Below are 26,247 nucleotides of genomic sequence, written 5' to 3'. Positions count from 1 at the left end.
AGGCATCCATATCGGAAAAGAAGAAGTAAAGGTATCACTTTTTGCAGATGATATGATCCTATACATCGAAAACCCCAAAGAATCCACAAAAAGACTTCTAGAAAAAATAAGCCAATACAGTAAGGTCGCAGGATACAAAATTAACATACAGAAGTCAATAGCCTTTCTATATGCCAACAATGAAACAACTGAGAACGAACTCAAAAGAATAATCCCCTTCACGATTGCAACAAAAAAAAATAAAATACCTAGGAATAAACATAACAAAGAATGTAAAGGACTTATACAATGAAAACTATAAACCATTGTTAAGGGAAATCGAAAAGGACATTATGAGATGGAAGAATATTCCTTGTTCTTGGTTAGGTAGAATAAATATAATCAAGATGGCCATATTACCCAAAGCTATATACAAATTTAATGCAATTCCCATCAAAATCCCAATGACATTTTTTAAAGAAATGGAGCAAAAAATAATCAGATTTATATGGAACTATAAAAAACCCCGAATAGCCAAAGGAATCCTAAAGAAAAGGAATGAAGCTGGGGGCATTACAATACCTGACTTCAAACTCTATTATAGGGCCACGACAATCAAAACAACATGGTATTGGCAGAAAAATAGACACTCAGACCAATGGAACAGAATAGAAAGCCCAGAAATAAAACCACATATATATAGTCAAATAATTTTTGATAAAGGGGCTAAGAACACACAATGGAGAAAAGAAAGCCTCTTCAACAAATGGTGCTGGGAAAACTGGAAAGCCACATGCAAAAGAATGAAGCTGGACTACAGTTTGTCCCCCTGTACTAAAATTAACTCAAAATGGATCAAAGATCTAAACATAAGACCTGAAACAATAAAGTACATAGAAGAAGACATAGGTACCAAACTCATGGACCTGGGCTTTAAAGAGCATTTTATGAATTTGACTCCACAGGCAAGAGAAGTGAAGGCAAAAATTAATGAATGGGACTACATCAGACTAAGAAGTTTTTGCTCAGCAAGAGAAATTGATAACAAGATAAACAGATAGCCAACTAATTGGGAAATGATATTTTTAAACACCTGCTCAGATAAGGGCCTAATATCCAAAATATACAAAGAACTCATAAAACTCAACAACAAACAAACAAACAATCCAATAAAAAAATGGGAAGAGGATATGAACAGACAGTTCTCCCAGGAAGAAATACAAATGGCCAACAGATATATGAAAAGATACTCATCTTCTTTAGTTATTAGAGAAATGCAAATCAAAACTGCAATGAGATACCACCTCACACCTGTTAGACTAGCTATTATTAACAAGACAGGTAATAGCAAATGTTGGAGAGGTTGTGGAGAAAAAGGAACCCTCATCCACTGTTGGTGGGAATGTAAAGTAGTACAACCATTATGGAAGAAAGTATGGTGGTTCCTCAAAAAACTGAAAATAGAACTACCTTATGACCCAGCAATCCCTCTACTGGGTATATACCCCAAAAACTCAGAAATATTGACTCGTAAAGACACATGCAGCCCCATGTTCATTGCAGCATTGTTCACAGTGGCCAGGACATGGAAACAACCAAAAAGCCCATCAATAGATGACTGGATAAAGAAGATGTGGCACATATACACTATGGAATAGTACTCAGCCATAAGAAATGATGACATCGTATCATTTATAGCAAAATGGTGGGATCTTGACAACATTATACGGAGTGAAATAAGTAAATCAGAAAAAACCAGGAACTGCATTATTCCATACGTAGATGGGACATAAAAGTGAGACCAAGAGACATTGATAAGAGTGTGGTGGTTACGGGGGGAGGGGGGAGGGGGGAGAGGGAGAGGGGCACAAAGAGAACTAGATAGAGGGTGACAGGACAATCTGACTTTGGGTGATGGGTATGCAACATAATTGAACGATAAGATAACCTGGACATGGTATCTTTGAATATATGTATCTTGATTTACTGATGTCACCCCATTAAAAATAAATACAATAAAAAAAAAAAAAAGAAAAGGTACAAAGACACTAGTTGGGAGAAGGAATCTCTACCACTGGAGCAACTATTCAATATCTCAAGGGAAAACTAACTGTAAGCCAAGGATGGCCTTTGGGGAGAAATTTCTGTGCAGAGTAGAATGGAGATCTTAAAGCCATAACAACACTCTTAAAGCAACACGTTTCTATTATTGTCCATATGCATTCAGCTTGGTATTTTCTCAGTAAATGTCTATTTAATGAATGAATGCATGGATGGGTGGGTGGACGGATGGATGAGCCTACTACATACAGATTTTTCTGCTGGCAGCCCCAAGACAGGGTACCATAGTAAGAGACTTTTACAAGTACAGATGGAGGATTCTGCTGGTGCCTTGCTGTAGGAACAGAAAATGCCCACCTTGGACCAGGCTGCCAGGAGCATCTGAGGTTATCCTTGACTTTGCCCAGCTGGATTCTGGAGCCTGCTCTAGATGCTACTTGGTTCCACGTGGCTGGCCAAAGGTTAGAATCTGTTTGTTCAGCTTCATTCATTTCCTCTTGTCTCTTCTTGGCCTAAGGCAGATATCCTCCACTGTCTATCATTGTCTATGGTGGAGCGGGCGAGAGAGGGGACAAGACTGGGAAGTGCTACAAATTTTTACTGGAAACATTCATATTAGCTCCATACCTAGCATTTCAAAGCCAGGACCCACTGGGACAAGAACCTGCCTTGAAAAATGGCCTGTATTCAAAGTATAATAGCCCTGTGCTTAGTAAGATCATTTAAAGGAGGAATGGTTAATATAACTATTTTTGGCTTTCATATTTTATGTAAGTCCAGAATTATAAGTTCAAAAAGCTGGAGTTAATAGGAGGGTTGAAAACCAAACTGTCCGGGGGTTGTCAAACTGTACTTCATAAAACGCTGTGTGTGTAAGCGATGTCAAGGGCCGTGGAATAAGTGGATTCGAAGCTCCCTGCTCTCACCTCCCCTAGGGCAGCTCTGCTCCTGTAATTTTATATAATGGACTTCTATATAAGACTTTAGATTAAGGGTTCAGGCTCTAAAAATATTTGAAGACCATAAATCTAATTCAAATGCTCTCATTTTAGGCCCAGAGAGGTTAAGAGATCTGTGAATCTCTAACTCTTTTGAGACGTGTTTTAAGGTGTTCATGGAGGTGAGACTGTATTTCATACCTTGGATTCCTCCTCTTTCCTAAGCTAGAAAAGTTAGTGCAATAACCCTTTATAGGTAATGAGGATTATGACAGCCTCCCTGCTGAATACATAGCATTACTGTAAAGCTCACATGAGATAACTCACCTGTCTTTGCCTTTGTACATCGTAAGTACTCTGTTGATGTTAGCTTTTGTTGCTTATTAACTGAACGCCTATTAACTGTTATACACTGTGACAGGTGTCAGGATCCAGAGAAGAAAGAGGCATGTCTTCTGCTTTGATGATACCCACAGATAGTCTCCTATGCAGGGAGAACTGTTTCTGCATCACCTGTAAGGGTTTTTGTGGATTAACTAAAACTGTCCGTCTCTTCATGTGAGCCAAGGGAGAGCTGTAGAGTTCCACAGATGTGTTTCCCTCTATGCTCTGTCTGTGCTCATACGAGGAGACCAAGTTACCATCAGAAAATAGACCAGATATCTTGTAGACCTCTCTACGATCCTCATTAGCATTTCACCGGCCCTGTTCACCCTTCTCAGAGATACGTCTCACCTCCTCTTCATGACTTAACCAAAGTTAGAAAACATAGACATTTGCCTACATCAAATAGGCCTTGAGTGTGTCTACAAAATAACTCCTTCTTTTAAGTATAATTTTAGGATGCTTCTTATGTCTTTTTTTTTTCTACACTAACTGATGTGCACCTGAATTTTTTTCTGCCATGGGAGGAAGAGTTAGAAATACTCAGGAAACACTGGGATCACTTGGTGCCTTTCTGCTCTCTGCCTTACACATCCACATTGAGCCCTCCCTCCACAGCCCTGGTGGCCACAAGAGTTCACACCAGAGAAGCAGTGCAGAGAACATCTGCTTCCCCATGACCCCCGCTGTTCTTAGACCTAGGACCTCTGAAGGAAGGTAGCTAGACCATTGGAATCTTCCCAGGTCTCCTGGGAAATCCACCTACCCTGGAGAATCAGAGGCAAACTTCTTTTCTCCCTCCACTAAGAAAAAGTCCAGTCAGAAAAAACACTCTCTGGACCATTAGAGAAAATTAGAGAAGTCAACTTTCTTGATTTCATAGGAGTAGAGAGGCAGACAGGAAACTGGCCTTTTAAACTCTACAACAGACTCACTGAAATTGCAACATAAGCTACAGAAGAAGGATTTTGTAGGAAAAAGGGAGGGGCAAGAAAGAAAAATACTTGCACAACTGGTTGAGATCCTTGATCAAAAGTACAAATAATTTTTGCAGGAATAATTGTGCTAAGCCTGATATTTGGAGATTGGTAGGCTCATCAGAAGGGATTCTGATTTTGTTCAAATGAGGTTAGAGCAATCCTGTGAACTGATACCTTCTCCTTGTCACATTCCTGTTAACTGGTTCCATTTCAACACATGGCCTCTTTGGACGGTACACAGGCGCTCGACATCTGCGAGGATGGATGGCGTCCAGAGGCGCTCACAAATCCCCCAGTTCATGAGTGCGGAAACATTTGTACAAGCTCCTGGCTTACTCCCAAACCACATGTTTCTTGTACATTGCCTCATATCACAGGTTAACTACCTTTTCAACTTGAACTGAAGTTCAATCGATCACATTATGGTGATTTTTCTTTCCCCTACACATAAATCAGTTTTGATTAAAGAAATAAAAAACACACACACTTTGTACAAGTTCTTGCAAAACAAGCAATGAATTTTCTTCACAGCAGCCTAAGGAGCTGGGTGGCCAGAGCCGCTCCCTGCCTGAGGAAGTCTCTCATATACAAGCTCCAGGAGCACAAGATTTAAACCCAGGCCTCTACATACTGTTGATGGCCGTGTGTCACGGGCCTTCATGGCTGGTGATGAGAAGTTAAATTGAGAATTTAGCTCTGTGAGTGCCACAGGTTTCCTTCCTGTCCACACTTCATTCATGAGCCTCTCACACCACAGATTCCCTGGCTCAGGTCAGGGCCTGCTCCCCAGTGAACCTCTGGGCAGAGCAAGCACAGCCGGAGAACGGCAGTCAAGAAATCAACTTCTTCCTGAAGAGCCTCCTAGATGTGTCTCTTGCACCCTTTGGGAAACAACCCAGGGTGTTTACAATCATAAGCCTTCTGAAGGCTCACGGGAAGATCAGCCTCATATGTCTACTGATGATCCATTTCGTCTTGCTTACTAATCAGAATTGAGGCAATATGTAGTAAAAAGATACATTAAAAATATGATCTTGGAAACAAGAACAGAAGGTCAAAAATTCTGAAGAGGGAGGGGGAAATACACTTATCAAAAAACTACACAGATATAATTACTGTGATTCAGTTCAGAGTTCCCTGGCAACAAAGGCCAAAAGAAAAAGAAACAATAAACTATGCTTCAGGAGAGAGATGCCGTCTCGAAATAAATTCACAATCTGAGACTTACGCAAAAGGAATTTGATGACACAGTGGCTCTAATGGTTTTTTACTAAATAAGTGAAAAATTTGACATATAACCATTTCCTGTGGTGTCCCTTAATAATAGCTTAAAATAAATCATTAAAAATCCTTAGTTGTAAATTTTGCCTTGGAAAAAAACAAAGTATATAATCATATAATCATTATCAAGTTGGTGTGTGGGAAGGAGTGGGTAGAGATATGGGTGATACAAAAATGGGAGAATGTGGACAATTACTGAAACTGAGTTGAAAGTATATGAGAATTATTTGCATCACTATTTATTTGTATACATTTTAAATTTCCCACAATAAAAAAATTACAAAAACAAGTAATTCATTCAGCAGCCAGAGAATTTGAGATAATACGTTATCTAATAAAGACTATATTCTATGGCAGGGGTTGGGAAACTTTTTGGCTGAGAGAGCCATGAACGCCACATATTTTAAAATGTAATACCATGAGAGCCATACAACGACCCGTATATGTTACACATTATCCAATAAAAATTTGGTGTTGTCCCGGAGGACAGCTGTGATTGGCTCCAGCCACCAGCAACCATGAACATGAGCGGTAGGAAATGAATGGATTGTAATACATGAGAATGTTTTATATTTTTAACATTATGTTTTTTGTTAAAGATTTGTCTGCGAGCCAGATGCAGTCATCAAAAGAGTCACATCTGGCTCGCGAGCCATAGGTTCCCGACCCCTGTTCTATGGGATGAAGTTTTAAATTAAGGAGTACAGTATAATATCATACTCAATCTTGGAGAACTGACCCTCTGGGCTATGAAGCACTTGATGATATGCAGAACAAGCCTCTACGCACTGTTGACTTTTCTATATAGGGATGCATGTTCCCAGCTAATCATCATGGCGACAGGTTACTGACACACTTAAGACAATAAGCTACCAAGGAGCAAAAGGGAAAGCCAGACTAAGATACCTTCGCTGCAGTTCTTCAGGGCAAAGAAGTCCACTGCAGACAAACTTCGGTTTCCACTTGAGATGTATTCCAGGGCCACTCGGAAGGGGTTCTCTGGGCGCCCAATTCTTCCCTGCAGCACTGTCCAGCTGGTGGCATCGAGAAGCAGAGGGGGAAAGCATAGAAAGACAGTGATGAGAAGCAGGCTTCACCTGCAGAGAGCGCCTGCTCCTGCAGTGACTTCAGGGCCCATGTTCTTCAAGGGCACCTACCTGCCAGCAAGAGGTGGAACCCTAAATGACTCGGAGCAGACAGGCCCCGAGACCAGCACACAAGCATTAGTTTCCTCTGGCCAGCTAACTCAGAGACCCAATTTTCAAAGCCATTGCGGCCACTGGTGGGTTTTTTCTTTCTTTTTTTCTTTTTGTCATATTCTCTTTAGGTCATTACCAACCTATGGACTATTTCTGTAGCCAGTCTTACAGGAAAAGAATATATGTACTTGAGAAAACCTGGCAGCAGAGTGAAGGAACAGTCTTTCAAACATTTATCTGACTATTCACAATTGCATCTGGAAAGAATGCTTGGTTTTCAGAATTTTATCTGATCCCAAAGTCTTGGAATCCTCAGATCTGCTATACGGTTACTTAAGGGAGGCTTGCAAGGGCTCCTTCTAGACTGCAGGTAAATTAAAGTGCACTGAAGCATGCATCCTGGGGTGAAAGGTACCCGAGATTGACATGGACTCTGCAAAAGGTGCAAACAGGAAAAGACACAAGCAGGTCAGACGGCGAGCTTTGCACCATCTATAACCAAGGACACTGACACCACAGGATAACAGAGAGTGAACTAAATGAACATTTTTGCACCCCACTCAGACTATTAACCTCTTGGAATAGCCTCCTGTCACTGATTGGAACATCAAATTTGCTTTCCAACATTGATTCAGGTTTTAAAATAAATATATAGTTATTTTGACAATTTTGTGTAGAGAATGGAAACTATATGGACTATTTCCTATTTTCTTTCCTTTTAAAGAAAAAGAATTTTATTGAGATGTACTTGACGTACAACTGATTGCATGTACTAAAAGTGCGCAATTTGATGACGTAAAGCGTACAAATGGATCAGTTTTGATATACGTATGCAGTGGTCCTCCCTTAGCCACGGTTTTGCTTTCTGTAGTTTGTTACCCATATTAAGTGGAAAATTCTAGAAATAAACAATGTATAAGTTTTAAACTGTGCATTGATCTAAGTAGCTTGATGAAATCCCACACTGTCCTCTGTCCGCCCAGGGTGTGAGTCATCCCTTTGAGAAGCCTGTGTCCCTGCGTGACTGCCTTCCAGTTAGTCCCTTGGCAGCCGTCTAGGTTATTAGACCAGCTGTCATGGTATCATAGTGCTTGTGTTCCACTAATTTTTATTTTATTTAATAATTGCCCAAAGCCATTCACAAGACTTGTATCACAGTATATTGTTATAACTATTGTATGTTATTAAAGTAGTTAATCTGTTATTGTGCCTAGATTATAAATTAAACTTTATCATAGGTATATATGTATAGAAAAAACATACAGCCCTGGCTGGTTGGCTCATTGGTAGTGTGGAAGTCCCAGGTTTGATTCCCAGCCAAGGCACACAGGAGAAGCGCCCATCTGCTTCTCCACCCTTCCACCTCTCCTTTTTCTCTATCTCTCTCTTCTCCTCCCACAGTCAAGGCTCCATTGGAGCAAAGTTGGCCAGTGCGCTGAGGATGGCCTCATGGCCTCCACCTCAGGTGCTCTAATGGCTCAGATTGCAGTGGAGCAAAGCCCCAGATGGGTCGAGTACCGCCCCCTGGTGGGTATGCTGGTGGATCCCAGTCGGCACATGAGGGAGTCTGTCTGCCTCCCCCCCGCCCCCGCTTCTCACTTTGAAAACATACAAAAAAACCCCCCATATATAAGGTACTATCTACAATTTCAGACATTCACTTGGAACACAACCCTTGCAGATAACGGGCATGACTGTCCACACACAGACTCGTCAATGTTTCATATCGTCTTACCTCTAGGGTGGGCTCAGGTCTGGCAATGCCAGTGTGAAGAATTTAAGGAAAGATTAGGTTTCTTTTTTTTTATTTAAAGAACTAAAGAATCCTTCCCAGAAGTAAAAAGTGATATTTATTATTAAAAAAATGGTGATAGTCCAATAATTCAGAAAAGTTGATAAAGAAAAGTAGAAGTCACCTAGAAGTTCATTACTCAGAGATACCACTGTCAACATCTCTGTGAACAGCCTTTCAGCCCTAGTTGTATGCAGATGAGACTATACTACATATGCTCTCTCTGACTATACTTTCCTACTCAATGGCATGTCTCGTCATGTTTTATTGTTATGAGACAATAAATATAGACTACAGGATCAGTTCAATGATTGCATTTTTAATGATTTGTGCATTGTTCCTGACTTTTCCTCTTTATGGTCATGCTGAAGCTAACCCTGTATACTTCTGTAGATACTGCCTTTGGACAAATTCTTGCAACCTGAGTCAAAGTGCACGTACATTTAAAACTCTGAGTCATGTTGCCAACCCTCCAATAGTGAATCTGAGGGCCCATTTCTCCATTTACTCGCAACCCTGAAATCCATTAAGCCTTTCTGCCTTCGCTAACTTTCGGTGATAAAGGCACCTGAGACAATCAATGGTCTGTCAGTGGGCATTCCTGGACGGCAGTTTCAAGTCTCTGGTCCCTGCCCTGATGCTGGGCTGCCCTGGGAGTCTGCCGAGTGAAGAGGGTAGTTCCGTTCCCTGGCTATCCTCCTCTGTAGTTAATTCAGACCACCGGAGCCCCATCCGCAGCCATTTAATAAAAGTGTATTAAGTTTCCCCACAATGGATGCTGTGGAAGAGATTATTGCTATTGTAAAGTTTGTTCTCTGTTACTGTACCCAGCAGGTTTTCTATCCAAAATAAAACCAGGGAAATTGAATAAGGACAAGGAGGCCTTCTGGTTTAAATGTGGGGTTGTCAAAGAAAGAGATATTTGAAAAGAAAAAGTAAACAAGCGGTTCTTATGGAAAAAACAAACAAACAAAGACATTAGAATTTTTCTTGTTCTTCTAAAAAATAAAGGACCTTATTTTTGAGGAAAGATGATGGTGAAAGGCATGACTGACTATTCATATTCTGCCAAAATCTTAGCTCTCTGCTCTGAGGAATGATGGATTTTAACTCCAGGTACACAGTGGCCCTTGACAATGATTTCCATTTCTGTATTGGCCCTAGCCCTCTAGATAAATGTGTCAGGAGTTTTAGAAACAGTTTCTGAGTTACTGATGCAATAACTTTTGTCTGAAATTCTCTGGCCTCCCATAGTTTACTGCTGCAACTTTAATAACTTTCAGAGCAGTTGCCAAACATGTATTTTATAACCGGGGAAGTTGGGACCAGAAAAGGGCAAGCTTATACCTAGGGTCAGATTTGTTTAAGAGACAGCCAAAACCCCCATGAAAAACAAACCCAAGTTCTCTCTTCTGTTTGCCTCCATTTTCTTTACTTACATCCCGGCGGTCATGGAAGTTGCTCATTAGGGTTTTGTTTTCCTCTTTAGCTGGCTGCCTGGACCAATGCTCGAAAAGGGGAAGGTTGTGCTCTGACCTAGAGTCTCCTAGAAACCAGTGTGTGGCCACATCCATGTGCTTGGGACTTGAGAACTTCTTAGCAATGACACTTCACTCAATCACTCTGACAGTGTGGGCTTCCCTCTGGACTTTGGGAAGACGGAAACTGCATGGATGGACAGCCTGTAGCCATCCATTACCTTCCAGCGTCTCCCTGAAGCCTTCCACTTCCAGCTCCGTTCTGTCCCTCAGTTGTCTGATGACTTGGAACAAGGCACTTGAAATGCCTGGCATTCGGGGTTTTCTGACCAATTGTATTAGTAGTCAGAAAAGTTTCTTCAATTTTGTGTGTATCTGCTGAGGGGAAAAACTGGCCCCGCATTTTTTTTTTTTTTTTTTGTATTTTTCTGAAGCTGGAAACGGGGAGGCAGTCAGATTCCTGCATGTGCCCGACTGGGATCCACCTGGCACGCCCACCAGGGGGCGATGCTCTGCCCATCTGGGGCATTGCTCTGTTGCATCCAGAGCCACTCTAGCGCCTGAGGCAGAGGCCACAGAGCCATCCCCAGCGCGCCTGGGCCATCTTTGCTCTAATGGAGCCTTGGCTGCGGGAGTGGAAGAGAGAGACAGAGAGGAAGGAGAGGGGGAGGGGTGGAGAAGCAGATGGGCGCTTCTCCTGTGTGCCCTGGCTGGGAATCGAACCCGGGACTTCTGCACGCCAGGCCGACGCTCTACCACTGAGCCAACTGGCCAGGGCCGGCCCCGCATTTTTGCTGAGTGGTTTCAAACATAATGAATAAATGAAAGCCGCCAATAAAAGCAAGAGAGTTGGTTTGTGAATATCAAGGTACATTTCTGACCCAGAGGCCAGAAGTAGTATGCCAAGGGCCCTCGATTGGGAGTGAGGCACAGACTCCATCCTGGGTGTGTATGGGCTAGATCATGGCCCTGCCCCTCCTGGGATTTAGTGTCTTCATTGGCAAAATGTGGGCATTGAATTTAAAGTTCTCCAAGGTCCCTTGCTTATCTGATGCCTATAACTTCTCTTACAGATTGCAGGAGTCCTAGTGACAAAATACTTTATGAAATACTGAAAGCTGCAATGGACAAATAATATTCCACAGAAGGTGGAAGAAGAGTTATTAGTTAAAAAAAAATCACAGATTTATTTCTGCAAAGAGATGCACTCCCAGCCCCTCCGCGAAATGGAGAGACTGCCTAAGGTCACCCATTTGGTTACCCGCAGAACTCAGATTTAAATCAAGTATATTATTGCTCCCAGACTGCCAGAATGAGGGATAATGCAAACTAAGGACCAGTCTAAGCACCAGGTTGCTTTTCATATCACTGGAATCGCAGAGATAGCAAAGGAGAGGTCTACCTAGCATTGCTAGAGGGCTCACCAGGCTGGGGTTTGAGGATAGGTAGGTCAGCCAGACAGGAAAACAGAGTATCAGAAAACGCATACACAGAACAAAACATCAGAAGCAGCTCAGACCTGGAAACAAAAAGCACCTTTAAGGCTCCCACCGCCAGCACTGGGTTAGTCTCTGAACACAAAGGAAATTGTCTGGCAGTCGGATGTGAGGCAAGCTACCGATGAGACAGAGGGGCTGGCAGTCGTCTTGGGAAGACAAAGGCACCAAGTTATTTCAAGCCCATAATGAAATGAGCACTTCTGACAGCATGTGAGGGCCATAGACAACAGGTGACAAGATAGAGAGGAAGGTGTATTATTTTGTGGCTGTGTGATATTCCAGTAGGCATACTGTTAATGTAGGGCTAGCCCACAAAAGGGAGCCTCACACCCTTCATGCTCTTCAATGAACGCCTCGCCGACATGGTTTTAGCTGTTATAACACCACGAGGCTGAGGTTCCGTGCTCAGCTTCATTATTTACTAGCTAAGTGACCTTAGGCAAATGATTTAACTTCTCTGATCCTCAGTTTCGTTATTTTTCAGGTAGAAGTCCTAAGACCTAGCTTGCTGTATTGTGAGGATTTATGAGAAGGATATATGCGGAGGAACATCTTCATTGGGGCTCAATAAGCAGGAGCTATTCTTACAGAAGACCACAACTATTTTCATGAAATGGCATGGGTCCATGAACGACCGCATCTCCACTCACTTAAGAGATTCAGGGGGGGGAAAGGAGTGTGGGTAAAATGAAGTGAGAGAGACATTTGTAATTTATGAACAGCAGCCAACCTATTTGTTTAGTCCAAAGATATTCTTAAAGAATCTTCATAGGTTAAGCACAACCCCAAGAAACTGTGTTGAAATACCCTGACAATGAAACGTATTGGGATTGGACTGGAATCGCAGGTCAGTCTTCTGCCAGATCCTCAAAGCACCCACGTTGCTTATAGCAAAGTCCTCGTGTGCCTCTGCGTCTTCCCGTAGCAGGTGGGAAGATGCTTCCTGCCTAGATCTCAGTTACATCCTGGTGAATTCCAATTTCAGGTTTGATTGGTGCATTCTTACTTAATACTAGAAAAGTATTAAGTGCTCTGAGGATCCTACAGGGTTATGACTTAGCTTTGCATTCCAGGGGCTTACAGACTAGTGAGAAAGAGTAAAAGTATTTACCAAAATGTATAGTGAATGGCAGTACAGAAGAGCTATGTAAGTTCCTTAAATACTATATACTAGAGGGCAAAATAGTGTCTCAGACTGGGGGAGGAGGAGAGGTGACCCTTGACAATGAATGGGTTATGAAGAGCGGGCAGGAACTGGGAAAAGGGCAATGCAGTAAAATAGGATGGCGTGAGCACAAGAGCAGAGGTCAAACAGACAAACAGGCTGTGTTCAGAGAATAGGCGGTCCAGTCTGGCAGGAGTCTATGTTTTCCATTGGCCTTTATAGGAAGGAGGTCCCTGTGTTTTACCCATCCACTTCCAACCTCCTTAAAGCCAGGATTGGTGGATCATTCATTATTGTGCCTTCAGTGCCTGATATATCATAGATGCTCAATAAATATACGTTGAATGAGAGAGCAAATGCATAAACTGATTTCTGTTAAATCAGGTAAGATTCTGACATTATTGGCCAAAATTTATATTGTAGTGAAGCTGAGTTAATCTGAAAGTATATGTGAATTCATTATCAGTAGCTTTTATCCATTCCAGTGACAATGATGGCTTCCCTGTTAGGAGGAACCTAAGGGCTGGGGAAATTTGGGAGCTGAAGGAAGCTTGGGAGTTGGTTCATCACACAGCTCTTGGCTCCCCATTCATCCACAGCCCCCTTTTAAACAATAAGCAAGGCCATCAGATCAGTTCTTATTTGTCTACCTAGAACCCAGCAAAGGAATCATAGTGACTGAGACATGGAGGCAATCTGAGTGTTCAACTAGGTGTGGTCCCGCTTAATGCATGGTTGTTCTCTACAAGGCACGTCTTCTGTGAACCAAGTCAAAGTGAATATTAACAGTAGCAACAATACCAATAATAACAGTATTAATAACATGATTGACAACAGTTAAATTTATTGAAGACCTACTGTATGCTCTGCTTTTAGCTGAGTTTTAAACCCAGGTCAGTATGGCTCCATAGCCTTTATAAACACAGTCTTAAACTGCCTTTCAAGGCTTCTTGAGCTGAGAAACCTCATCTCTTTGAAGCTTTGTTTCAAGTTCTAGCCCCGGTGAACAAGGTAGGGGACCTGAAACTAAAAGATGTGGCCATTCTCATGCGCTGAAGTAGTCACCATAACTTAGTCATTCAGGTGGTGCCTAACTACCTGGCCAGGACAGCCAAGCTCAAGGGTTAGGCTGAGGATGATGGGACCCACATAAATTAGACAAGCAGCCTTATCCCTTTCACGTAGAGCTCTGTCGCACGATTATCATTATGACCGGGAGTAATCCTGTTAAGGCTCGGGCCACACAGCTGACATTCTTCTGCGTCTCTTTGGTAAGACCCTCTCTTGACAAGTGTCCAGATGTGAGTGTGAAGTTGTAAAGATCTGTTAGAAACAAGAAGCTGAGCCTGTGGGAGCTCCTCTAGATCAACACAGGGGAAATACACAACGGCAATCACACTTCTCTCCCTGATCTTATCTTAGAGAAAAAAAAACCCACATAAATTTCAAGTTTTTCTTAAAATATACCTTGTAGTAATTCTGCAGCACATATAAACCATTCAGCACTATTTTTTATTGTTTCCATTAAATCAGCCTGCATTTAAAGCATTTTTATGGGAGATAGCAAGGAGGAAAAAAAGCCAGATCAATGTAAATTCTAGTGTGGAGTTCTTTGTTGCTAGTTAATTTTCTGTAATAATAATAACACTTGGTATGTGGCACAGGGTCTTTTATCCAAGCAGCCTTGACTTTGTTATTCCTTCACCCTTCAAAATTTCCCAGGAGCTGGATAAATGTGCCCTGGAGAGGATGAAATCTGGATGGAGTTCCAGGCTGGTTCAGGCTGCGGCTCCCAGTGGAGAGAGCTGCCCTGGGTGGAGGGTGCTTCTGGCTCTGCAGGAGGAGAGCAGCGGGAGCACAGGGGGCTCTGAGACAGGGACGGCGGGCGGGGCACAGGTGGGCTCCGCGAGGCCTGAGCACGGGCTGCTGGGAAGCAGGTTTGGTTTTCATCAGAGATGCTGTATGGGCTACACAGACCTGGAACATAGCCTGGCCTCCCTGGGGCGGGGGGCTAAGAAGGTGCTCCCACAGTGCGTTTTCCCTAATTCTTTTCTCATGCTTTTGAGCTAAGAAAAAATGAATGAATGGTCTTGGGTTCATTGCCCTGGCCCCTCTCTTTAACTTTTAATTTTGCTTTCTCCATCCCATCCCTTCCTCCCTCCCTCCCTCCCTCCCTCCCTCCCTCCCTCCCTCCCTCCCTTCCTTCCTTCCTTCCTTCCTTCCTTCCTTCCTTCCTTCCTTCCTTCCTTCCTTCCTTCCTTCCTTCCTTCCTTCCTCCTTCCCTTTATTCCTTTCTTCTTAACTTTTCTCCTTCTTTCTTCTGTAACACCCTCCCTTCCCCTTTCCTTCCTTCCTTCAAGAGAAATATATTAAGAGCTCAAACCTTGGAGCCAGACTTCCTACTTTAAAATCTTAATTCTGCCTCCTATTGGCTGTGACCTCTGGTCAGCTGCCTATCCTAACCTATCTGTGCCTGTGTTCTGTCATTAAGAAGCAGGGATGGTAATAGAAACTTAGAGGGATGTTGTGAAGACTACATGGGTTAAGCCATGTAGAGTATTTAGCTAACACTCAATAAGCATTAGCTAATGCTGTTTTGATGTTAGTGTTACTTTTGATTACTAAACCTTGAGTGACAGATGACCTTACAAGAGGGTGAAATGGGAACATACAATGATATTCCAGGGATTGGGAAGAACCACTCACCCCAGAGCACCCAGACCTTTGGGACTCCTTTCACTCCCTCAGGTGGAGATAAAGATAGATGTAAAGATGCAGACACCCCAGGGAACTTTGTATCAGGCTCTTGAAACACAACTTGTTTGTCTGTGTATGTTTACATTTCACGTCATTCCAGAAAGGGTTAAAGGCAGCTATTTTGCTTTATCTCATTTAATTTTTTATAATAAATGTATGAGACAGATATTATCATTCCCATTTTATAAACAAGAAAATTGAGGCTCAGAGAGTTTCTATAACTTGCCCATGTGGCAAAAGGTACCCATTTACTAGAGGTAATGTGAACCTAAGGCTATTTATCTTCAAAACTCTTGTACTTTTTATGTGGGAAGGTAGAAATTTGTTAGATGTAAATACTTCACTTATTTATTTACTTTTAGAAGAATATTTTAGTGGGTATTTGAAAAAGAGCAGTACTCCGAAAAGGATCCGTTTAAGAAATATTTTGGCTTCTCCCCAGTGTTGCCCCAGGCTACGCTGTTGCTTCTCTGCTCCAGTTCCACATCATCATAACGGAGGCCGGAGTCCACAGGCTTGTGGGAGGCAGGCATCCACCTGGTCCCCAGCTGGGATTTTTTCCTTCATTCTATGTATCAGGCCAGCAAGAGGAAACTGAGAGTCCATCGCTACAGCCCTGGCCCCTAAATCAGGGGGGTGGGTAGGAGTAGACTTATCAGAGCTACAGGTGTAAGGAAAAGTCACAGTCCAAGTGTTCTTTACTGGCCTCCGTCTGACCAATGTGCTTGCTAGGTTAGCACAATCTCTACATTCTATATTCCAGAAAGCACCCTGTGCCCTCTGAGTACCGAGGTTAACTGGATGATCCAGGTTACTCTCTAGTCCTCCGACACCTTCCGCCCCTATATTTATACCACTTCAGTTCTACACTTACTGAGAGGCACTTACGCTTGTTCCCCGGCCTCTTCATGACAGTTGTACTCATTACATTGCTGTGACATGAGCAAGAAAAATTTGAATTATTTTGTAAAGACTCAAAGTGGTAAGTCACTAAGGATAATTATTGTTTAATTAGGAATGAATGGGGCAATAGAAAAGATAGGGAAAAAAAGTCTTAAAAATCTAGAAAGCCTTCAAATTAGTTCATAAGTGTTCTAAAATTCCGTTTTAGAGAAACTAAAACTAAAAATCCTGGATGTGGTGGTATCACGAATGTGATTTACACAGAAAGACAGTGCAGAACTCCATCCACAGACCCACACTGGAAGTAAAGGTCTTAGTCTTTTGGAAGTTGATTCCCAAGTGACTATTGCTCCTAAGCTTGTTGTCTAGGAGGGCTTCTTCTTTGTTCTCATTTGTATAAAGAAATACATAGAGGATTCACTAGTACTTCTTCTTTTTAAAGGAAGGGACAGTGATCACCTAGGCTAGTGGTTGGTAAACTCATTAGTCAACAGAGCCAAATATCAACAGTTCAACAATTGAAATTTCTTTTGAAAGCCAAATTTTTTAAACTTAAACTATATAGGTAGGTACATTCCTTATAGAGGTAGCGCCCACACATGGTATTTTGTGGAAGAGCCACACTCAAGGGGTGAAAGAGCCGCATGTGGCTCGCAAGCTACAGTTTGCCGATCAGGGATCTAGGCCAAAGTGAACAAAAAGAAATCTTCAATTCAAGAGCAGCGACCCTGCGAACCCTGAGGTTTGTCTGAGTCTTGGATTAGGTCCCATGCAGGCCACGGTCTCCTCCAGCAGCACTGGACCATCCCTTATCGGGGGTGGGAGGCTGTCGGGGAGGGGGACTCAGCTGAATTCTGGGCAGGGAAGTGAGAGGAGAGAGGGTTTGGTTAGGGATGGCAAACCAGAAATTATTTAAAGTTACAGAAGTGGGCACAGAGTTCTCAGGAGTCTCCACTCTGCAGATTTGTCCGACAATCTCTCCAGCAGGTGGGTGGCGAGTTTTCTCAAAAGTTCTAGGTGACCATTTGCCTTTCTAACTCTTCCCATAAGAAGGTCTGGGCACATCACCCCCCAGTAGTCAGGGGGAACCTGAAATTTGGCTTCCTAACTCTCTTCCTTCCTATAACTTCTTAGCATCATCTGTTCTTTTCAAATACAATCTTTTCTTTCAAGCCCCCTCAATGAGTCAGTTCTTTATTATTATTACTTAAGTACACGCTCCTCAGGGAGAAGGAGGCAGACAATATCGAGACTGAAATGTGGCTGTTCCTGCAGGATCCCTCTCCTTCATCCCAGCCTGCCTCCAGCTTCAGCCCTGAGTCCTGAGTGAGGCTGAACGGGCAGCTTTTATCCTGCACCCCACCTCAGAGCTCAACGCCCAGGATTCCCCAGGCCTCCACGGAGTCCTCCCTGCTCATGCTTAAATGATATCCAGCCGCCCATCCTGCTCCCTAAAGAGCTAACCTAAATGCCATTTAATGCATTAATGTATTGATTGGTTCAATACGCAAGCCTATGAACCAAGCAAAATGCTGATGCTCAGCTCAGAGGGTCTGCTTCAGTCATAAATCTCTGGCCAAGTCAAGCAAGTGTGCTAAAACTTTATATGGTAGGGCAGACCTGGCTATAAACTGCAGCCCTCCCTGTAAGCAAGTCCTGGGGCTGGATAGTGGTCAGCTGAGCTGGAAAAGGCTGAAGGGGCCTGGGAAGGAGGGTAAAGACAGCCCACAGGCTGGCACCTATCAGAGACGACCTCCCCCCCTCATTCCACATGCTGCTTCTCTCCTGCCTTTTTGCTGGTGTGGCCATCAGGGACGTGGAGGAAACTGCAGAGGCACCGATGGATCATGTCCTGAGCCCCTTGGTGCAGAGGGGTTCGCTGGCCCGTACGCAGCTCCTATACTGACATTACTGTGTGCTTGAGAGACGTACGACTCGCGTGAATCTTGGAAACCACATGGTTTCCCCTCACGGAACAGTGTTCCCCAAAACGATATGTTGAGGTCCTAACCTCCAGTGCATCAGAATGTGACCTGGAAATAGGGTCTTCATAAAGGTAACCAAGTTAAAATGAGATCATTAGAATGGGCCGTAACCCAGTACGACAATGCCATTCGAAGGGGAAACGTGGGCGTATAGACAGATGTGCACACAGGCAGAACCCATGTGAGGATGCAGACAGATTGGGGGGTGCAGCTACAAGCCAAGGAATTCCAAAGACCACTGACAGACCACTGAAGCGGGTGGGGTGCGGGAAAGAGGGAACACATCTTCCTCGCAGCCCTCAGAAGGAACTGAGCCTGCCACAGCCTTGAACATGGATGTCCAGCCTCCAGAACCGGGAGATAATAGAGCCCTGCTGGGTAGCCACCCACTTTGTGGTACTTTGTTCTGGTAGCCTTAGCAAACTAATACTGGTGCCTAGTTCCAAACCATCCCCACTAAGTGGAGAAACACATTTTAAATTACTTTTACTTACTATTGATGAATAGCATCATCTTTCTATGTGAGGACCAGCTCATGACAGGCAGCCCATAGACTGCTGAGACTATAAGTCATTTCTCACAAAGGAACCCCATTTTTCTTGGGGCCAGAAAGAGCACAGGACATTTTTCTACACAGTCATCTCTGCCTCCCAGGTGAATATATCACCGTCGCCTTTGGGGAGGCTCTACGGCAGAACGATGCGAGAAAGCGTCTGCTGAAGCCCAGGAACCACGCTCCATTCGATTCGCCCAGGTGATGCTGGGACCTTTAGTCCATGCTCCAGGAAGCTAATGCAGTTTGGACCGCAGGCTTCTGCCAGGCCAGCCACGGGGGAGCTTTCCGGCACGCAGCAGACAGCGCTGCTGCAGAGCCCTGCGATGGTGCCAGCGATGTGTTCACCTGGGAGCCAATTTCTGGGCCAGAACTGCCACTACCAATTTTTATGTGACATTAGAGGGTGAGCTCAAAATAATGAGCTAGAATTTTTGAGGGATGCTGGGCAAGAATCGCCACACAGGAGTCCAGCCTTCACTCCCTCTCCTGACTCCTCTTGGACTTTGAATATTTACAGTAAGAAAGCCCTGAACACTCAGAATTCTTCGACACTATCCCTGACCCTGTAGAGTGGAAGTTGCAATTTTCTGTTTTGTTTTGTTCTTTGTTTCTGTTGTTGCTGTTGGTTCACTCCTTCAGTAATACATAGGGTGGGGCAAAAGCAGGTTTACATTTGTTCATATGGAGAATAATAATTAATGAATAATAAAACAAGCATAGCCTGACCAGGTGGTGGCGCAGTGGATAGAGTGTCAGACTGGGACATGGAGGACCCAGGTTCAAGACTGAGGTTGCTGCCTCTCAGCCCTATTACTCACTATTGATGAATGGCATCATCTTTCTATGTGAGGACCAGCTCATGACAGGCAGCCCATAGACTGCTGAGACTATAAGTCATTTCTCACAAAGGAACCCCATTTTTCTTGGGGCCAGAAAGAGCACAGGACAAGACCCAGGTTCAAGACCCTGAGGTTGCTGGTTTGAGTAGGGCTCATCCGGCTTGAGCACAGGGTCACCAGCTTGAGTGTGGGGTCGCTGGCTTGAGCATGGGATCATAGACATGACCCCATGGTCACTGGCTTGAGCCCAAAGGTCACTGGCTTAAGTCCTGGCTTGAGCAAGGGATCACTTTCTCTGCTATAGCCCCCAGTCAAGGCATATATGAGAAAGCAATCAATGAACAAGCAATCAACAAACAACTAAGATGTTATAATAAAGAATTGATGCTTCTCATCTCTCTCCCTTCCTGTCTGTCTGTCTGTCTCTATCTGTCCCTCTCTCCGACTCGGTCTCTGTCAAAAAAACAACAACAAACAAACGAAAAATAAACTGTTTTGCGTACTCACAACTGAAGCCTGCTTTTGCGCACCCTGTATTTAATCACTAAAGGCTTGAGGAACTGTTCCCGACAAGATAGGAACAGCCCGTCTTCCTTTACCTGCCTCCCAAGAGATGGACACAAAGTATCTTAGGAAGGGCTGCCTGGTACCCACTGTATTATAAGTGTTCACTGGAAAGCCTGCAGTACAGTATTGGTAAAGCCAAACCGAGCAGAAATCTCCAAAGAGTAAACAAAAGCTTACTGCTGGGGATGAGGCAGTAAAACCCACCTCTTGGCTCAGGGCGTTTACCGACAGACCGTGGAATCTGGACCCTATCCAGTTGTGTGGCACGTTTCTCCTGAAGTCAAGAGGGAGGGCAGATGTCCTCTGCTCCCTCTGTTAGCATCTTCAAAGGACAGAGGACTTTAGGAACGGCCTGTGACAAAGGCTAAGAAGAGCCTTCTGGATTGTACGAGCTCTGGGGGTGGTTCCAAAGCTGTGCCAACAGCTCAGAGCAGGTTCAGAGACATCATTCAAAACAGTCCAAGCCTTTGATTCAAGGGGCTAGTGGCCTCTGCACCATGTAGGAGGTGGACATACATCTCCATGCTCACAGGATCTGCATGCTCGCAGGTGCTGCTATGGATAGATCCTGGAAAGTGTGGAAGGGACCTGTGGTCTGCAAGCATCTCTGGCTTTGGAAATCAAGCAATGATGGTAATAAACTGTAATATTGTTATTGAATCATTCTAATTATTATAACTACTACCACTCCTAGGAGGCCAATGATGTGCCAGACACTGTGAATGAACTCTTCACAGCTATCTCACTTAACCTCTTAGGAGCTGTAAGATAGAAGCTATTACCCCATTATACAGATGAGGAAACTGAGATTCCAGCAGGAGTTATCTTGTTCTTGACTTAGTAAGTAATAGGGCTGAGAGGCAAACCCAGGCCTGTCAGACTCTAAGTCCATAGCTGTCCCTGCATGCCCCAGCTTACCAAAGGAGCAGAACGCAGTCTGGGCTGCTGAACTGTAGGGAGGATGGCTTCAGATACTCAGAAGTCCCACAACTTCAGAGCAGAGAGGTATCTGAGAGACAGTGGACACAGAGTAGTTTTGAGGGCCCACTATGTGCAGAGTCCAGGACTCACTACATGCATCAGGAGATTTAAACCTGAGATGGGCTCAGGGCAAAGATGGACCCTCAGTCCACATGCTCAGGGTCACAGCGCAAGTGCCATGGGACAGCTGTGGGGCCTCTGCCTCAGCACACTGGCTTCCCTCTGAGGGGGCTCCGTGTCTCCACACTCCGTCTCATCTGATTCTTCCAGCCACCCTGGGCGATAAGCACACAGGTGCTCGTATCCCCTTAATCACAGAGCCAGCCAGTGCGGAGCGAAGGGTCACAGGGCTTGCTCAGAGGACTCGCTAGGATGTGCTACAGCTTGGTCTTGAGATTCCAAGGCGGGGGCTTTCCTATCCATCTCTTGAAGATACTGGAAGCAGGAAAGGCCTCCAAGTATCTGGTTGGCTGCCATAGTCTGCTTGGTGTTGGTACATGTTGAACTTGACCTTCTAGAACCATCTTTTTTGGCAGAAGCATGTATGTGTGTGGCTGGGACAAATGGCATTGGGAGTGTCCTCCTTCCCTGGCATTTTTATATGAGTAAGAATAAACATCAGTTCTTATAGGACAGGAATGACACATGACTGTCACCATCTTACAATGAGAAACAGGTATGGGGAGCAGAAGGAAATGGAACCTGTTTGGTAGACAGGAAAAGAGCAGAGACTCTGTATATGTTTGTAGGTATGTGCGTTGGGGTAGGACAAGGGCTGGGGCCCCGTGCTGAATGAAACCTTATATCACCGAGTCCTTTGGTATTAAGTACCTCATCAAATCTAAAAGATTTTATCACTTACTTTCCTCTATTATAAAAATCTTTTGAGCATGCATATGTAATCTTGTTAATCTGATACTAAATATTAGTAGACTGTAATACCTTAATAAGAAGCCATGTTAACCATTCTGCATGCTCGTGGGGAGATGGCAGTTTGGAGATGCACCAGCTTAGTCTGGTCGCATTAGAAGAGCAGGAGAACACTGAGTGATGAAGGCTCTTCTTGCTCTGGTGCGGCCCATTCACCACCTTCTAACAGGCCATGCCAGCCGGCGCGAGCAAGCCCTTGTGCTGCCTGTGAAGGGCTGTTGACAGAGAGCCCAGGGCATCTCCCTGCCAAGGCTCGGGCGTTTCGTTCCCTCTTGGCTCCTTTACCTAAGGACAGGACTTTGAGCATCCATGTCTGAGGCCCTTAGTCTTGTTTTGTTCTGTTTTTCTTTCTCTCCCAAGCCTCCCCCATGCAGCAGAAGATGATTTTGGTTCATAATTAAACCTCTTTCAGCAGCTGGTGATTCTGGATGCAGGGTTACGCATCCTTCCCATGCAAATTGTTGTCCCGCACTGAATGACGTCTCCAAGGTGGCTCGTCCAGCTACGCCGCACCCCCAGCACGCTGCCTCCACCCCCTCCACGGCACCCCGATCCCCTGCATCTCCGGGAGCCTGCAGCCACTCCAGCTCTTCCCTCCCCTCTGTCACACAGCTGCCCTTCGCAGGCTGGTGCCAGCTGACATCCTCACCCTGTCCTTGGTGATGGTAGGGGTCCCTTTCCTACACTGCACAGCACCTCAGACCGCTTTTACTTTCCCAAAAGCATCACAGGGCCCTTGAAGGCTCAGAGGAGGGACTCAACCCTCTCTGCGCCTCCCGCCTGGCTCTCTGCATTATATTCTTTGAAGCGACTCTCCAGGGAAAGATTCCCAATATGCATTTGCACATTCTCAGAACTGTACAGCTTTCACAACAAGCACGGGCAAATGTGTCCATCCTAATGCATTAATCTCTTGCTTCCTACTGGGGAGCGAGGAGGGGGCAATTCCTAGACTCAAAGCTCCTTGCGAGGGAAGATTCCTTTTCTAAGAAGCCCAGGCTCCTTGGTGGGACTGCTTGTCAGATCTGGTATCTTTAAACCAGACAGGTGGCTAAAGTCTCCCGAGCAGGACTCCAAAAGAGGAGACACAAGTTAGGACATTCAGATCAGCCCAATCCCAGGGGCTACTGTGTGGAAATACTCGAAGGCTTTTTTTTTTTTTAATGTATTGATTTTAGAAAGAGAGAAAAGGAGAGAGAGAAACAGGAATATCGGTCTGTTCCTGTATGTGCCCTGACTAAGAAGTGAACTGGCAACCTTTGTGCTTTGGAGCAAAACTCTAACCAACCGAGCTATCTGGCCAGGGCAATAATTGAAATCTTTTAACAAAGGTGTCCAAGAGAACGATTAAAAGGGAATTGCAATTATGGAGCCCAGAGGTAAAATTTCAAAACAGGCCCATAAATCCTGGTCTGACATGAAATTTAAAACTCCCCAATGGTCTGCAATGCCATATTAAAAGGGTTTTAATACGAAGAAGTAGAAATAATGAATGATAATCAGGGCATTGTTTCTGTGAGTAGGGGCAGCTCTGAAGGACAGGGAGGCAGAACCAAGGGGAGGCGGAACCACGAGGAGGAGGAGCTGCAGGTTCCCGTTGGGCTGTGTTTTACATCCCTCACCTCAGGAGAGATGAGTGAAGGCAGGGAACGTGCTGAGCGAAAACCTGGCAGAGCCATTCCCCAGCAACTCCAGCCCAAGTGCTGCTGAAAGTCAGAGGTGCACATGGCCTTGGCCTGCTATGTGGGTGCCCCAGGCCAGGCCATGCAGGGAGCAGTGGCCGGGTGGGGGGTGGGCTGGAGCTGTTGTGGACAGACAGCAGGGCGCCAAGCAAGAGCACAGCATTGACAGTCCAGAGATTCTGGCTGGGGAGCGTTAGGCAAGTCATTCCACCTCTGCGGATGGTTCCTCCATTTAATTAGCCCCTTCCTAGGATTGTTGGAGGAATTAAATGGTAGAATGAATAGGAGAGTGCTTTGAAAATATATGTTGCAACAGGTTTCTATTGTTTTGGTTCCTGGTACTCGTCTTGATGTGGTCATTCTTCTTTGGACTTCAAGTTGATTCCCTGAAAAGTTGTTAACAACAATATAGCTCGGTGATTCCTGACACTCCTTGCAGCACCTGGAAGCTAGGCTGATGCAGGACAGTGTGCGGGTTTGGCCAGGCAGGAAACACTAGGGTCAGCCCTTCCTGGGATTCGAGCTCTGCCTATCATCATCTCAGGCGTGGCTCTATGTCAATGTGTGATCAATTGCAGCCCCTCTCCCTACCCTTCTTCAGCTTACCCATAGCCTTTTCTCACAAACTGCTTCCAAACCCAAAGTTCCAGACCTTAGAGGTTGTGGCTCAAAGCAGCTAATTATTTTGAACCTGAATATAGAACAATGACATTTCTTGCAGCAAGTTTTAGCTGACTTAGTTTCTGGAATTTAGGATCTGTTATCTGAGGAATTAGCTCTCCTACCAAGCTTGGCGCCATCAGCAGACCAAGCCTCCTGTGGAACCAGGTAGTGAACACACAGCTTTTAGCACAGTGGCTGGGATGTGGTAGAACTGAACGAATGTTAGGTTCTCTCTCTGCTGGCATCTCAGACATGCATTAAGAACATGAAAGAGGCAAAGATCAAAGCAGAGCCCTTTACTGTTTTTATTAGAGACCCCTTCCAGATGGACAAAGCTCACTCACTGTGTCTCTTTGTTTCCAAGTGTCCTTGTTGCACACCCACCTTCCAGAATATCAAGGGGAAGCACTGCCTCATGTTTCATAAGCTGAGATAGTACGTGTCTGCCATATTCCCTTGTCCTACTCGTCTCCAGACCTCAGTGGAGAAGGTGTTTCCTGGGACTTGTTTTAGGTGGTAAGCCTCTCTCGGCTCTTGGAATCACCGCATTCTTTTCTAAAAGTTCCAAAACCACTTCTTCAGCACCTTGTTTAGAATTTGACTGGGGTTAACACTTTTACATTCAAACAGTTTTTGATTGACTCCTGAAGTAAAGAGAATCCTAAAAATACAGTATTAAGATCCTTGCATTTAAATTAATAAAGCTAAATTGGTTATAAGAGAAAATCTACTCACAGACTAGCCTAGTTCCATTGCATATAGAGAGCATATAACTATTTACTCCAATAGGACACTTTAATGTTCACGCTGAGTTGGTATAAAAAACTGGCTTTAATCAACAATTACCATGGCCATCTGGTATGTAGAAAACCTGTTATATAAATCTATCGCAAGTCTTCTACCAGTAGGAAAAGTAAGACAAGAGTCCTACCCTTAAGGAGTTTTTGTTTGTGAAGACTAAAGAGGCAGTATGGAATAAGAAACATATAAGCCCAAGGCACGTATCAGCAATTTTACTGAATTCAACAAACACTTATTGATTATAGTATGCGCCAGGCATATGGTAGGTACTAGATATGGATGACGAGACATAGTTCCTGCCCCAAAGGAACTTATAGTCAAGAATTCACATGTGCTGAGAAATTTTAAACTACGGGATTTTGTCTAGCATGGGACAGGATTAATTAACTCCAGTTATGAGTCACTAAAAAAGCAACAACTTCTGAGAAATGCGTTGTTAGCAATTTCACCATTGTGGAAACATCATAGAGTGCACTCACACAAACCTAATGGGATAGCCTACACAGGTAGTTGAAATGGGATAGGCTGCTGCTCCTAAGCTACAAACCCGTGGACTTCATAAATACTGTCCCACAAGCCCGCCCCTGACAGGGCCAGAAGCAGAACATCAAAGCTGTCAATTCTGCTCCATGAAGAGAGATGTGGGCTGGACTGACTGGACACACTGAAGAGAAACGGACTGGGTCAGGTGTAGATCACCATAACGGAGACTGTCAGAGAAACGGACTGGGTCAGGTGTAGATCACCATAACGGAGACTGTCAGGAGGACGTAAAGGGGGACTGAGGATCAGGAGGAATGGGAGATCAAGACGGAGAGATGAAGGAA

General features: G+C 44.4%; 1 protein-coding gene across 1 annotated transcript in view; it reads right to left on the bottom strand.

Annotated features, from left to right (window-relative positions):
• The window catches only part of ALK (ALK receptor tyrosine kinase), a 693,423-nt gene that overhangs the window by 182,531 nt on the left and 484,645 nt on the right, over positions 1-26,247 (bottom strand). The window contains exon 5 of the mRNA XM_066378600.1: positions 6,530-6,657. Within this exon, the coding sequence (XP_066234697.1) occupies positions 6,530-6,657 (128 nt within the window). The remainder of the gene's footprint in view (positions 1-6,529; positions 6,658-26,247) is intronic.

The sequence above is a fragment of the Saccopteryx leptura genome, chromosome 3, assembly GCF_036850995.1.
Source record: "Saccopteryx leptura isolate mSacLep1 chromosome 3, mSacLep1_pri_phased_curated, whole genome shotgun sequence".
NCBI lineage: Eukaryota > Metazoa > Chordata > Mammalia > Chiroptera > Emballonuridae > Saccopteryx > Saccopteryx leptura.
The sequence above is the reverse complement of the archived record's forward strand: the minus strand, read 5'-3'. Positions and strand labels throughout refer to the sequence as shown.